Source organism: Phaenicophaeus curvirostris, chromosome 5 (genome assembly GCF_032191515.1).
Source record: "Phaenicophaeus curvirostris isolate KB17595 chromosome 5, BPBGC_Pcur_1.0, whole genome shotgun sequence".
Taxonomy (NCBI): Eukaryota; Metazoa; Chordata; class Aves; order Cuculiformes; family Cuculidae; genus Phaenicophaeus; species Phaenicophaeus curvirostris.
In genome coordinates, this window is record NC_091396.1 from 27,173,995 (window position 1) to 27,187,769 (window position 13,775).

General features: G+C 43.7%; 1 protein-coding gene across 1 annotated transcript; it reads right to left on the bottom strand.

Annotated features, from left to right (window-relative positions):
* Positions 1-8,103: 8,103 nt before the first annotated feature.
* Positions 8,104-12,817, bottom strand: LOC138721224 (acyl-coenzyme A thioesterase 1-like). Its single transcript, XM_069858110.1, has 3 exons — positions 12,364-12,817; positions 10,727-10,929; positions 8,104-9,449 (listed from the first exon to the last, which is right to left on the bottom strand). Exons 1-3 carry the CDS (start codon positions 12,815-12,817, stop codon positions 8,847-8,849), a joined length of 1,260 nt encoding a protein of 419 aa, XP_069714211.1. The 3' UTR covers positions 8,104-8,846.
* Between the last annotated feature and the right edge of the window lie 958 nt (positions 12,818-13,775).

The window sequence follows — 13,775 nt, forward strand, 5'->3', positions numbered from 1 at the left end:
TGGATCACTTCTAAAAAGCAACCATGTTTGAGCTGCATAATATTTTCTTCCACAGAGCTGAAGGACGATGATAAAATGCTGATGATAAGAAGTATTGGAAATCATTTGCATGAGGATAAGGTGCAATAAATCAATGACTACAGGCTGAAGGCATTGACCTTTTAATGATGACAAGAACTATGAACAAGCCTCTGAAATAACTGAGATTGAGAAGGATAAGAAGTTTTACAGGAGCTGTGACAGGAATATTACCCCAGCAATCATCATCAATTTTTTATGGCCACCTTTTATCAAATTCACTTTCATGGTGAGTTTGGATTTAAAAGGCACAAACTGTCCCTGACAAAATCTAGGCATGTTTGAAATAACTACCCTGCCCTTTCTATGGGAATACTCCTGACAAACCAAATGCACAGATTTTCTGCATGATACCCTTTTGCCCTTTCCTCTTCCATTTTTTTTATAAGCCAACAGGAGTCATTTATAGGGAAACTTGGACTATAATATCTGGTCTGATGAGAAGGGCAGGAATAAGCCTGTACATGAAATGGAGCATCAGTCCAAGTCAACCCCATATCCAGTTTTCTCAAGCATCACCTTTTTGCACTGTTCCAGTACAAGCCAACTTAAATTGCACTGTGTCAGAGTTTCATGAAACCATTTGAAATCTCTCATCACTTCAAAGTGAGGGTTGAGTTTTGCTCTGTAGCAATGTGCATACAACACTAATGACAGCTTTGGATGGAAAGTGAGTTGTGGGTGGCATATAGAGGTTCACTCACTGCCACTTGCCAACTGCTTCTCCTGGGCTGGTAAGTCTTCAGTGGGGAACAACAGAACAACATATGAGTAACTGGTATCTCCACAAGATCTACAGTTCTCTTCCTTAGTCAACAAACCTCTTCCACCACTTAGCTGTACTTGGACTGGTACTTACAGTACTCACAGTATTCACTCATTAAAACCATCCTAAAGATATCTTTAAGATCCCCATTGGTCTATGGAAATATTTGCCTGCTAGGTCCAAGGGTAGCACCTTTTCAAAACTCTACCAGTTGCTTTCAGACTGGAAGCTGTTTCTTCCCCAGCAAATATTTCAGTTTCAGTATGCACTTTCTTCTTCAAAGAGAGGAATCTTTCCCAAACACCTGTCTCAACAGAGCTGACTGGAATGGTATCATTCACTGCCTGGTTAAATTTTTCCTTCATTTTCCAGGAAAGACAATGCCCAGGGCATGTCCAGAAGACAGGAGGAGATACTACATCCTCCCCTGAGGGATATCTTAAGAGAAATCATAGCTTCCTATACCTGTTCTTCTGACTATGGATACAATGCATGAGTGGTGTATACCACTTAAGACGATAAACAAAGATGTGTTTAACACCTCATGAAACAGCCTTTCTATTTCATGCAAATGCAATTCATGTTGGGGAAAGAGAAACTGAATATGCCATTTTTTAGAATCTGAAAAAATTGGACAGGGCCCTTAAGGTCATCTCATCCAAACATCTGATCAAACCTAGACTAATTTTCTTCTAAGTTAGATCATGTTGCTTTTTTTTGCTGTTACTAAAAAATTTCCACAGATGGTGGTTCCACAGCTTCTTTGGGCACCTCTTTTACTCTTCAAGCACTCTCACTGTGAAGAATCTTTTTCTGTTTCCCAGTTTTCCTGTGTTGCAAACTATGACCACTACGAGTTGTCCTTGCACTGCACATTTCCTGTTAGAAGAATAGAGCACACTCTACCTGTATTACTTTTTCAGTTGGAAAGCATTTTTTTTTCCTTCAGCAGTGTCTCGGCTAGTGTCAGTGGCTTAATTAGTTAAACTCTGTCTCAAGGTCTGACTGGTTTCCCAACCTGTGAATGCAAGATAACCCATAAACTGAATGGAGTAACTTTCTAACCACCCTTCTCACCAGAACAGCTGTGAGTGTTCACCAGACATCATGTCTCTAGCATGCAAATTATTGTATAAAAGATGATGAGGTATTCAGCAGGACTATCTAGGACACCTGACCTTTCTTATTTAAAGCCGTGAACACTGTCACAATAACCAGTCACCAATACACACTCCAGCACTGTCTGTTTCATGTTTGTTTATAAGCAGGATTTTAACCTTGCTCCCAAACTTACAGGGAAGGGTAGCAAGTGATTGTGTTCTTGAATTATAACTCCTATAGAAAATAGTCAGAAAGGTTACAATGTCTATCAGAATAAGGAAAGGTTTCAGATGGCTTTACAGTGCTAAGATCCTGTCCGTGATGCCAGTTTATGTCACAGTCCACTCATAAGCGGATGCATGATGGTTCATTTCATTTATGATTTCAGAGTGCAACAGGAAAAACAGGACAAGGGAGTTAAATTTCAATCTAAACTGGTGCTTTGTTAATTGTGCTTGTAAAGCGGCTTGCAATAGAAAGAGACCGAGAACAAGGTAAGAGATTGGGAGAAAAGGGTAGTTTACAGCTACCACCACAGATCCACAGATGTTCTTCAACTGAGGTGATCTCACGGTGGCGGAATCTTTTTCTGTCTTCTTCTGCCTAAAATCCAACTTCTCCGGAGCTGTCTTTATGCTAGTGAATACACGTGACCTGCCTTTGACTGTGGAGATGTGCCAGTCTTCACCTAGCAGGCCACACATGCCAAGAGAAGAGTGTCTGCAGGTCTCCTCCCCTTGTGCATGCGCTCCTTCCAGCGGCAGTGGTTGACCTGGGGTATCCCGATGAAGGCCAGTAGTCATCATCACCTTGCGTGCATGCTTTCTTGGGGTATGGGTCTGTGGTAAGTCCCATCATTAATCTTCCTGTCTTTTCCTCCTTGCTTCATGGATCTTTCACAATGGTAGGGAGCAGGGAGGCTTGGAGACAGGTACAGAACATTTTTGAGATAAGGAGGTAGGTACGGGTAGTTAGATACAAAGCATTCGTTCCGTACCAGCTTTGGCTGTTTTCGTAAGGCCTGCATGTTTATACAGTCAAGTTCTGAGGCTTAATATGAGAAAACGTTGAGACAGAAATCGATCCTTTGACCGACTCTTACACCATTGCCAGTGCAATAGGAGGAAGACTGTGAAAAAGGCAGGAAAAAAATATAAAGCAGACGTTATGCCCACAGGTGAGGGTGCAGATGGCCACAAAAGGAATGAGATTGCTAGGAGACATAAAAGTGCACTGAGCTGCCCCTGCATACTGCTGATCTAAATGGAGCCTAGGAGGTTTCAGCTTTACAGGGAGCAGTATGCAGCTGGGCTGTTTCAGCATCAGATGCAATATTTCCACCGAAAAGTACAGACCACTAACCTTTTCCCCTTCTGCTGCAACAGTAGTGATGATGTCAGGTATCAAAATAGTCTTTCTGCATCGAGAAGACAAGTATCTCTGATCCCAAATGACTCAAAGGTGGGAGGATGGCTAGAGCCAAAGTACTCTTCAGCCAATGCCTCAGTAAGAAAAATTAATTAATTTGGACTTAGTGCTTGATGTTTGAGAACATTAGACTGTCAGCACCCAGGGATGGACTCAACTCTTGCAGATGCCACAGGCTTATTGATTCAAACTATCTTACTGAATTCATAGCATATTAAAGTGATGGCAGTGTATTTGAACTCTCTCTTCTATCTGTAGACAGATACTATGCACATATTAATCACACTCTTCCCATGCAGAAATTCACATCTCCCTCAAACCATCTGTCCACCTTGTCTCCTATCTGATACTCATATTTCACAATTTTCTCTCCACTATCAAATAATTTACTCTTTCAGGACTAGATCCATTGTAAACAGGGGCAGCACACTATGAGCTACCAAGCATTCACTGTATACGAAAACCAGTGAACTAGTTATTACAAACATAAATAAAAGCTCTACTAGATTTAATAAATCATGTTGATTTGGCATAGGCCACACTGACCCTGATAGGCACGGCACTGCTCATCCCTGCTTCCCCTGATAATCCCATGCACGCTCCTGCTACTTCCTCCTCCGATTCAGCTGAACATTTTAATCTTCTTTTATGTTTGGGGTTGGGTTTTTTTACCCCAAAAGGATTAGCTCTCAGTTAGATCAACAAGCAGGAAAAAGTCATGATTATCCCATTGGACAGCAAGGTATGCTTACAACAGTTAAACTGCAGCATGAAAGCAAACCTTCCACTAAAGTGACTGACACAGGTACAATTTACAATCTAAACATAAGATGTTAAATATTCAGTATCCTAAGTCCCTGAAAAGAGAGAGCCTAGATTAATAGAATGCACTCATTTGTTTTTCTTGAAGTGCTATCTAGAGCCAGGGCCCAGGCAGCATAAGGTTTCATATAAATTTTGCATGATCAATTTTTTAAGACTCTGAAAAACAGTGAGTTTTAGCAATTCTACTTTTGTTCTGGACAATGATAAATAGCAGCAATATTTTGCAGGAAATACTGCAAGGAGCATTAGTTCATTGGAAACATTAATTTTCCTACTAGAAAAACTTCAAACAAAGTATTATTTTCTCTGCACTTAATACTATATTTAGCTCACATTTCATTTCTGAATTATGTGCATGGAGCACTAAGAAGTGCAGAATAGTGAATTTTTTTTCAAAATGGTGGAACTTCATAGCAAAATACTAATATAGCACAAATTTTTACTATTTTTATTTTGTCATTAAATGTTAAGTCTTATCCCACAGGCTGATAACAGATGATCAACTAATGTATTAGAAAACTGAGTAGGTTTCAAATTAAAAAAAATAAAGGACTAAATATTTTTAGACTTTCAAATAGACACAGGAAACAAACAGCGAATGGAGAAAGGTAGCTTATATATTATACCACAAAATTCATATTCTAATCTTTCACTTCATCCCTCCTTTTCTGTGGCTATAAGACAACCTTGCTTGAAGAAGCCATCCAGAGACAATGCTTTTCCTGAGTATGAAGCTACTAGTGTTACAGGAGTGTATTTGCAATGAAATATCCTTGCTCAACACAGTCTGTAGTAAAATCTCACTGAAGCCTCAAATACCCACTACTTCTGCAGAGACACGGTATTCAATGTATAGCTACTTTCTTAAGAATACTTCACGTCTTCTGTACCCAAGGTTCACTTTTCTCCAATAGAGACATTTTGCCTACTTTAATTCTGCAGTTTATCTATCTGAGTTATACTTCATAATAAGCTTTAGCAGGTGTTCAGATAAATACTTGATTGGATCTGGTACTTTTAGGTCTCCAGTGAAGAACATCAAGAATTTGTTTCTTCCAACTTAGGTTATTAGGTTTCTACACAACCTAATAACATATGTGACAAAGTATGGGGAAAAAACTCCATAAGCTTTTTCAGGAAGCCTTCAGAACTACTGCTCCATGCAGTTCCCAAATGCTTCCAAAATCTTAGGTGTTCCTGGAACTTTTCATGAAGGCTTATTGCATAGATAGGGCAGCAGGATGGAGCTGTGTAAATCAAAACGTCTGCATTGTGACACAGAAAGCCCACAATGGAAAGGATAAACTGTGTTGAAAGGTCTCCCAGCATGCAAACAGCCTGTAATCTGCTTCTGGGACACCTAATTTAAAATAATAAGCTATATATGCTTCGTATAATTTCAAGAAAAATTTCAAGAATACACTAGCAAATCAGCAATGTCTGTTGTTGCCTGATTCCAAATTACCTATGGAAATCATTCTGCCCCAAAAGAGCACTGCAAGATACTGCTCCCTTATAATAAATTTGTTCACAGCAGTTTATGTGTAGGGAGATTGCTTCTCCGTTTCTTAAGAGACGTGGCACAAGATTGTTGTGTTCTCATTCTCATAACAGATACATAGTGCAAAGTGCTAAACAAAGGGATGACTGATGTAAGTTAGCATCAAGCCAAGATCTTTCAGTTCAAGCTAGTCCTTTGATGCTCTATTTTATCTGAAGCACTTCTCAATTACAAGTAGATTACAACAATAGCTTTCCCCATCCAATTTTTATTAGTTTTATCAGTTGTGCTTAGCACAGGCTCTCTTTTGCAGCTACAGGCCAATTATCTTTAATTAAATAATAACTTCCACATTGTTCCTGAATAATGCTGTCTGTCCTCTGTAAGCCTGGAGAAAGTATATAAAGCACCCTGACTCTGCAGGCTGCAACTAGTAGAATTTTTGCCACTAACTTGGAAAACAATGCGATCTTACCCCCATTGAAGTGAATCATCTCTTCAGCAAAAGAAATTAGTAGCCAATGTTTAAAGTAAAACGCTGAAGAATACGTTTAAGAACAGGCAGAAGCATTTTATTGAAATTAGGCCATTTCCAACTCATTTGTCTCCCTCTGGTTTAAAGTTTCTGTTTCTTGAAAATAAGTTTCAAACTCAAGTTTAAATTAAAAAGGCCAATTATTTTTAAAGAATTTCCAGTGCAATTGAGTTAGTTGACATATTTTACTGTTTGTATGTAGCACAGAGCTACGCAACTAAATCAGCTTTTTCAGTCTTCTCTGCCAGCCGTCACTGAAGTGATAAATAAAGGGCTTTTAACTGGGTAGCAAAGCTCTCATTCCAGAGGAACAAAACAAAGAGGTCCTATGTGATACTGCCATTGATGGACATACCAGTCAGCTCCCTTCAACCTCTATTTTCAATATTGTTTTCCTTGAACCCAATTGCCAAATGTGACAACATAACAGACTGTATGAAAGCATCACTAATCACACTATTGATTTACTGATGGGAGGTGTTTTTCCTCTTAATGGTAGCTTCCTGTAGACAAAGAACATGTATTTTCTCAGAAGCTCATAATTTTGTAATTCCACATACAGATCTGGAAAGTGCCCACTGAAGGCTGAGGAAGTTTGTCTTCCCCTCAGAAGGGATTAAAATAGATGTGAGCTATCCCATAGGCTGGGGAATGCCACAGTGTGTACTGTATAAGCCTCACTGTGTTTAGCAAAAACAAAAGAACAAAATTAGTTATACTGCAGAGAAACTCACCGCTTTGTGCCCTGAGTCTGAGGCCAATGTGGATGGTTAATCCAGGTTTTTTTGAATGGTTCGATAAAATAGGATAATTAGGGGAAAGCAAACGTCCCTTATTCAGATTGAACTGCTTAAATGTGTTCGAATTCCCTCGTTGCTACATGTTGCTGTTCTGCCAGGTCCTATGTATTCACTAAACATCCTTGAACAACCACAGTCCATGCAGGGACATGCACAGGACATGCACAGGACATGCACAGACATACAGGGAACAAGCAGAAATTAAGAAGAGGCAATAGTAGAAATCTTTATGGATGACCTGTATAAATAAACAGGAGTGAAACCTTCCCATTCTAACTGCTCATGCCTTGAACCAAGTGGTAGTCATCAACAATTCTGAGGAAGGGCTGGGGTGGGAAAATTGGACATAACTCTGCACTAAGTGTATTGCATGAGAGAGACTACAGCCCTTTGAGGATTAACATGTTCATTTTGAGTTGTCATTGCTCCCTGAAGCAAAGGAACAGAGGGCATGGTTCAGCTGTCAGCAGGATCCAGGCTCCTGGAAGGGCCCACGTCTCAGCAGGAACTGGAAACCAGGGACTACTGCTCTCTCAAAGGCAAGGCTTTGCTGCCTCAGTGAAAGGCAGAGACCTCCAGCTCCTGCTTGTTTCTGTGGTCAGAAAGGGAGCCTTGACTGCTGCAGGAGGCAAAATTTGCTCAGTTGATGCGACCTGATACCTAGAAAATGCCAGCCAGATGCTGTTTGCCACCACATCACAAATGCATGAGGTAGATCACAGCTGTTCTTGGCAGGTTTGGACCTCAGCAATGGGATAATGCGCATTTTCCCCAGAAGGCAAGGCCCATCCTTTCTGAAGAGTGGCATTTCCTATCCTAACTATCACCAAGCCCACAGCTGTCTGTTACAGTGGCAAGACCACCAAGACAGTCCACTCCACAGGGTTCCTGGGAATTCAGCAACAGCAGTAGCTTTACTCCGCCGCCCCTAGATGGGGATAAACAGACTCTATATCACACCCATCTTGAGAACTGTGCAGAACCTTACTGCCAACTCTGCCACTCCTCCTACCAATAAGAGGTAAGGACATCTGTACACAAACTCTTCAGCCAGATGAAGTGACAGTTTATGACTACACCAGGATTGCTGCTTGTAAGAATAAAGACAGTCGAAGGCTTCATTTAGATAATTCCAAGTAAACTGTGCATACACACAAACACATTGGATTTATTGAGTAGTGCAGTGAGAACTTTATCCTGTTACATAACTTATCGAGAGTCAGCAGGGAAAACAACCATTGTAACCTGGGTAAGATGCACGATGCACTTCTGTTTCATGAGGTAGCAGAAAAAACATGTTATTGTTGTACTTCAGAATAAGTCAAGAGTGCCTCTTTACTTAGCTGAGATCAGAACTGCCGCACTTTCTTACTAAGAAATGCGAGGAAATTATATACCAAGAGGAAAGGTTAGTGTTCTAACGTGCTGTCCCAAGAAAGTGTGGTTTACATCTAGGTTAGTTAAAGGTGCAAGACTAAACAATTCAATGGAAAACTCCTCCTACGAGAGTATTCCCTGCTACTGAAGGAGATGGCCGGAGACAGAGGGCAAAGATAGTTCATTACAAATGCAATCTGCATGACAGGATAGTGGCTTTTTCTCAGATGCCTACAGCACACAGGCTGTGTGACAATTTACAGTATAGCTGAAGCCAGAAGACAAATTCAACTAAAACATGGAAAATTATTTGGGGAATGTAAACTATGCAGTAGTGGGGTTTAGAGGAAGGCAGGCCAGGAAACTTTCAATGAGTTTCCAAGCCTTCGTGAGAGCTGAAATACCAACCCTGGTCAGCATCTTTGACAGCTTCCACTACAGCTTGCTCTTAGGGATGTCTGAGTCCATCAAGTGTTGCCAGAAAAAGGCCTGTATCCTATGCCATGCATCTTCTTGGGCTTCGGCGTGCTCCCTCCACTGCCCTCCCCAACACACAAACATCCCAAGCACTTTGTGGATTGAAGCCTGGCACAGAGGCAAGTACGGTGGCTCCAAGAGGTGTCCTGCGCCAGAATAGGAGCAAAACTCTGCCTCCTGTCCATACAGCTGAAGGCGCTTAACGGCATCTCGGCAATAGAGGTCACTTTTCCAGTTCTTGTCATCCAGTCCCGACAGGAAGAGGAACTTGGCCAAGGACCTCTCCAATGGAATGCGACAATCCCAGGTTGCTGGGTCCTTGTGATCATCTAGGACATCTGAAAAATCTGCAAGGCCAGACTCGGCACTGATCTTCATCCTTCCCAAATCATATGGATGGGCAGGAAGAGTAAAACCATTCCCCCGCAAGGGAATGAAAGAATTAAAACCACTTCCAGATATGCTGACAGCTGCCTTGATGCCAGGTAGAAATGTGGCCATGGAAAGGGCTAGATCAGCTCCTTTAGACAAGCCCAAAACACCAATCCCAGTACCTTTCACCTGAAACACAGTTATGAAACAACCATTATCAACTACTCCTCATTTCCTGGGCTGACATAATGTCTCTAGTTCTGCTTCCTCACTACTCATCCAACTAAGTCCGCCCATATTTCATCCTTCCCTCTCAAGTCCAGCTACATCACTCACACGCTTATTCCTTTGCTGAGGCTCCACAAGAGTGACTCTGATTTCTACACCTACTCAACATCCCTCCTCCTGTAACGCTTTTTCTCCCTGTTAACATCCATAAACAAGGCCTCTTTGTTCCCTTCACATCTTGGCTCAACACTTGCTCTCAATATTTTATCTTTTATTGTTCCTGCCTCCAAACATCCTCAATCTTCTCTCCTTGGGTCCCCTTTGGAAAACCACTTTTTCATGTGTTTACTTGTATCAATTCTCTTTCATGCCATAGTTTTTTGATACTCTCCTACAGCTAACTTATCTTCTGGTTTGTTTTGGAATACATATAATTCATTACACCCAAGTAAGCCCAAAAACTGTTTAAATCAACTTATTTGTAGTGAAGGCTCTTCACACCAAATTAATTTCACAGTGTGTGCCTTGTAAGATACTCTGGAAGTTTCAGAGCTCTGTGAGGAACAAGGCAAACAGCAAGACTGTGTTCTGCTCTCTGAGTGCCTACATTCGTGTCCGCATGCTATAAAATAAATAACTTTGTGCAGTGAATACCACATTAAGTTTAAATGCTACTTGGTTTCTCTTGGTCCCTTTTGGTTTAAGTATGACGATACATTGCTATAAAGTGTCTTTCTCATCCCACATACATGTTCAAGTACAACCCCAGTTTCTTAAGACAAGGCACACTTCCCAATGCTGCAACATAAGGGATCCTGTTATTAGTGTTTTATTACTGTCTTCTGAAACTTTCTCAGAACTTTCTCCTGTAATATTTGAGAAATAGTAGAAAAAGTAAATGGATTTTTTTTCCCTTCTAAAATCATGTAGAAGTAGGGGGGGGAATTAAGCAATCTGGTGCTTCTAGTCCAGGAACTGCTTTGATTTCATCTTACACAAACACTGGTTTGCACAACACTCTATAGACTGTCCTAAGAGGCTGTGCAAAACCAGCTATCCACCTACTTGCAAAACAGAAGCCGAGGCACATGCTTTTCCGTCTCATGCTGTCTTTCAGAAAAGGCTGTCTCCTTCCAACATCTCAGAAACTTAGTTGCATTCAGTGGCATGTAGCATTTCACTTTAGAAAACTGGGAAATAGTTTTCAACAGGATGAGTATCATAATTTTGTCTCTTACCTTCTGCTGCTTCTGCAAAAACTTTACAGCTTCTTCAAAGTAGTCCAGTTCAAGCACCTCTGGCATGGCAGGGAGATCTTCAAAAGCCATGTAAGCAAGAGCCAGAGTCACGAAGCCTCTGCTAGCCAGAAGACTTGCTCTGTATTCAACAAGACCTCCTCCAGATCCATACAAATCAATAAGCCCAGGGAATGGACCAGGCCCTGCAATTGAAGGTGTGTGTACATAGATATGCTGACAGAAAAAAGTTTCTACACTTGCTCTTTGAGGAATGCTCTCTCAGCACATATCAGGACAGCAGATATCAAAAGGAAACAATCCTCTGAAGCTTTCCATGGAGGTTCACGTTCTCAGGCACACTCACAATCACTGTAAGGACACTAATTTGGATATTTCTTCTCTTAGGAACTCACTATAGGAAGTTCATATGTTGGGCATCGTTGCCCCACCATGAATTTCAGCTGAAATTGGCTTAGATGTTCTCAGGCCATTGGGGATTGATTAACAAAGAGTACCACTACAATTCTTTCAGAACTGTGCTAGCAGGTTTTCCACGAAGGAAATACTCAAGTTATAAAATGCACCCACAAATACCAGCACTTATCTAAGCCAATTCAGACTTCAGTCCGATCTCACCCCTGGGCTTCTCAGTTTTTCTCCTGCAGCCACAGGACCTTCCTTTCCTGTTGCTGCTCTGCGCATTCTTACAGCGAGACTTCCCGTAAAACAGCAGGTTTCACAGCAGCTGCAAGGGATTTTTGATTCATTACAGAGCAAGGCATTCATGTTTAAGTCCTGCTCAAGGAATATAAAACAGTTCAGGGCTCAGAGCAGCTTTACACATGATCCAGTCTTGGCCCTGTCTCTGTACAAAGCTGTGGAATATGTCACCTGTTTAATTAAAGACTTTGCTTTCTCATTTGCCTCCCATCTTCCTAAGTATCCTGTGCAGTCAAGATGCCCAGCCAGGTAGAGCCTGCTTTCTTTAGCTCTTTGTTAGCCAAAGAGAGAGATACAGAGACAAGTCTGGAGTCTGCAGGAAGATCCATGGCAGCTGTTGGAGCAACCTAAGCTGGCTGCAGCCCAAGTGTAGTGTTCCCACCACACCTCGTCCTTCCTTGCTCCACAGCTGAAGACGTCACGCTTCAGAGCTCTGCTGAAGACCAGGGGCCTCTTTGTCCTGTCAGCTAAACAGAGGAGCTAAGAAATGAGCGCACTTTTCCCCAGAGCCCTCTCTGCAGGAGAGGTCCTGACCCCCCTCAGCCAGGGCAAACAGGACATGCCTGGTGTTACCGCTGCACCCACCCCAACTCAGCGCTTGACCCGCTTGGAACATCTGCTTCTCCCTGCTCTGCTGTGAGGATCCCAGTAGTTGGATCAAGCACACAGAGGGAACCATTAGGTTCGGCTTTGCTCAGGGTTTATCCGGAGGCCACTGGGCACAAAGCGCAGTGCAAGTCACATCGAATCATAGAGTAGTTCAGGTTGGAAGGGACCTTAAAGATCATCCAGTTCCACCGGCAGGGACATCCCACTAGATCAGGCTTCCCAAGGCCCCATTCAGCCCGGCCTTGAACATCTCCAGGGATGGGGCAGCCACAGCCTCCCTGGGCAGCCTGCTCATAACTAAGACTCACCAGGAGGGAGGAAGAGGGTTGCTTTCAGACGACCTTCTCTGACCGAAATCCTCTTCACCCCCTCTCCCATAAACCACCGCTCATTGGTGCATTTCCCCAGCAAGCGGCCCCCGTCCCCGTGTCCCTCGTACACTCCCAAGTCCACACGGAACGGGGTCAGGACATTCCTCTTGGCCAGGCGCTTGTAGGGCGCCTTCGACTGCAGGGCCCACAGCAGCCCCATGGGCTCCACGCCCCGGTAGCTGCCCCCCAGCGCCGGGGAGCGGCTGAGGTCGAGCTCCCCGCTGCTCCCGGCTCGGTAGCGAGCGTGGGCTTGGAAGAGATCCCCGCCCTCGTCCACCAGGCTGGCTCGGAGGGTGACGGGCTGCTGCGGCTGGAGACCCGCCACGAGGATCCGCACTGGGGCATCAAACAGGCACCGCGGCGAAGGCAGCACCGACACCCGCACCGACATCCCGGCGCCTTCCCGGCTCCGCTGAGTTCGCTTCCCAGCCTTAAATCCTCTGCCCAAAGTCCGAGAGGAACCGCGGTGACGGATTCCTGCAGCTGTAGCCAGCACGGGCTGCTGGGAGACGTAGTTCAGAGCCGCCTCCCTGGCAGCGGCCCTCGGGCACCGGCACGGGCTACATGACAAGCCCCAAAGCGACAGAAAGAGATGCTCGAACAGCCTTTACCCTCACCTGCGGGTAAGTCCGGGCTCGACTGCAGCGCTGGCTTTGCCGAGGCTCAGGGAACACCTGATAGAAAGCCTGAAGTAATGGGACATCTTGGGCTGCAGCAAAAGCAGCGCGGCCGGCAGGTCGAGGGAGGGGATTCTGCCCCTGTTTCTCTCTTGTGAGACCTCACCTGGAGTATTGTGTCCAGTTCTGGAATCCTCAACATAAGAAGGATATGGAGCTGTTTGAACGGGTCCAAAGAGCAGCTACGAAGATGCTGTGAGGGCTGGAGCACCTCCCATTTGAGGACAGGCTGAGAGAGTTGGGCTTGTTCAGCCTGGAGAAGAGAAGGCTCTGAGGAGACCTTACAGTGACCTTCCAGAACTTGAAGGGGGCTACAAGAAAGCTGGGGAGGGACTGTTCATAAAGGCTTGTAGTGATAGGACTAGGAGCAATGGGTATAAACTGGAGAGGGGCAGACTTAGATTAGACATAAGGAAGAATTTCTTCACCGTAAGAGTGGTGAGGCACTGGCACAGGTTGCCCAGGGAAGCTGTGGCTGCCCCATCCCTGGAGGTGTTCAAGGCCAGGTTGGATGGGGCCTTGGGCAGCCTGATCCAGTGGGAGGTGTCCCTGCCCATGGCAGGGGGGTTGGAACTGGATGATCTTTAAGATCCCTTCCAACACAAACTATTCTATGATCCTAATTTAGCCACAAAACAAAGCCCTCTCAAGTTTTCAGCAATTTTTGGACAA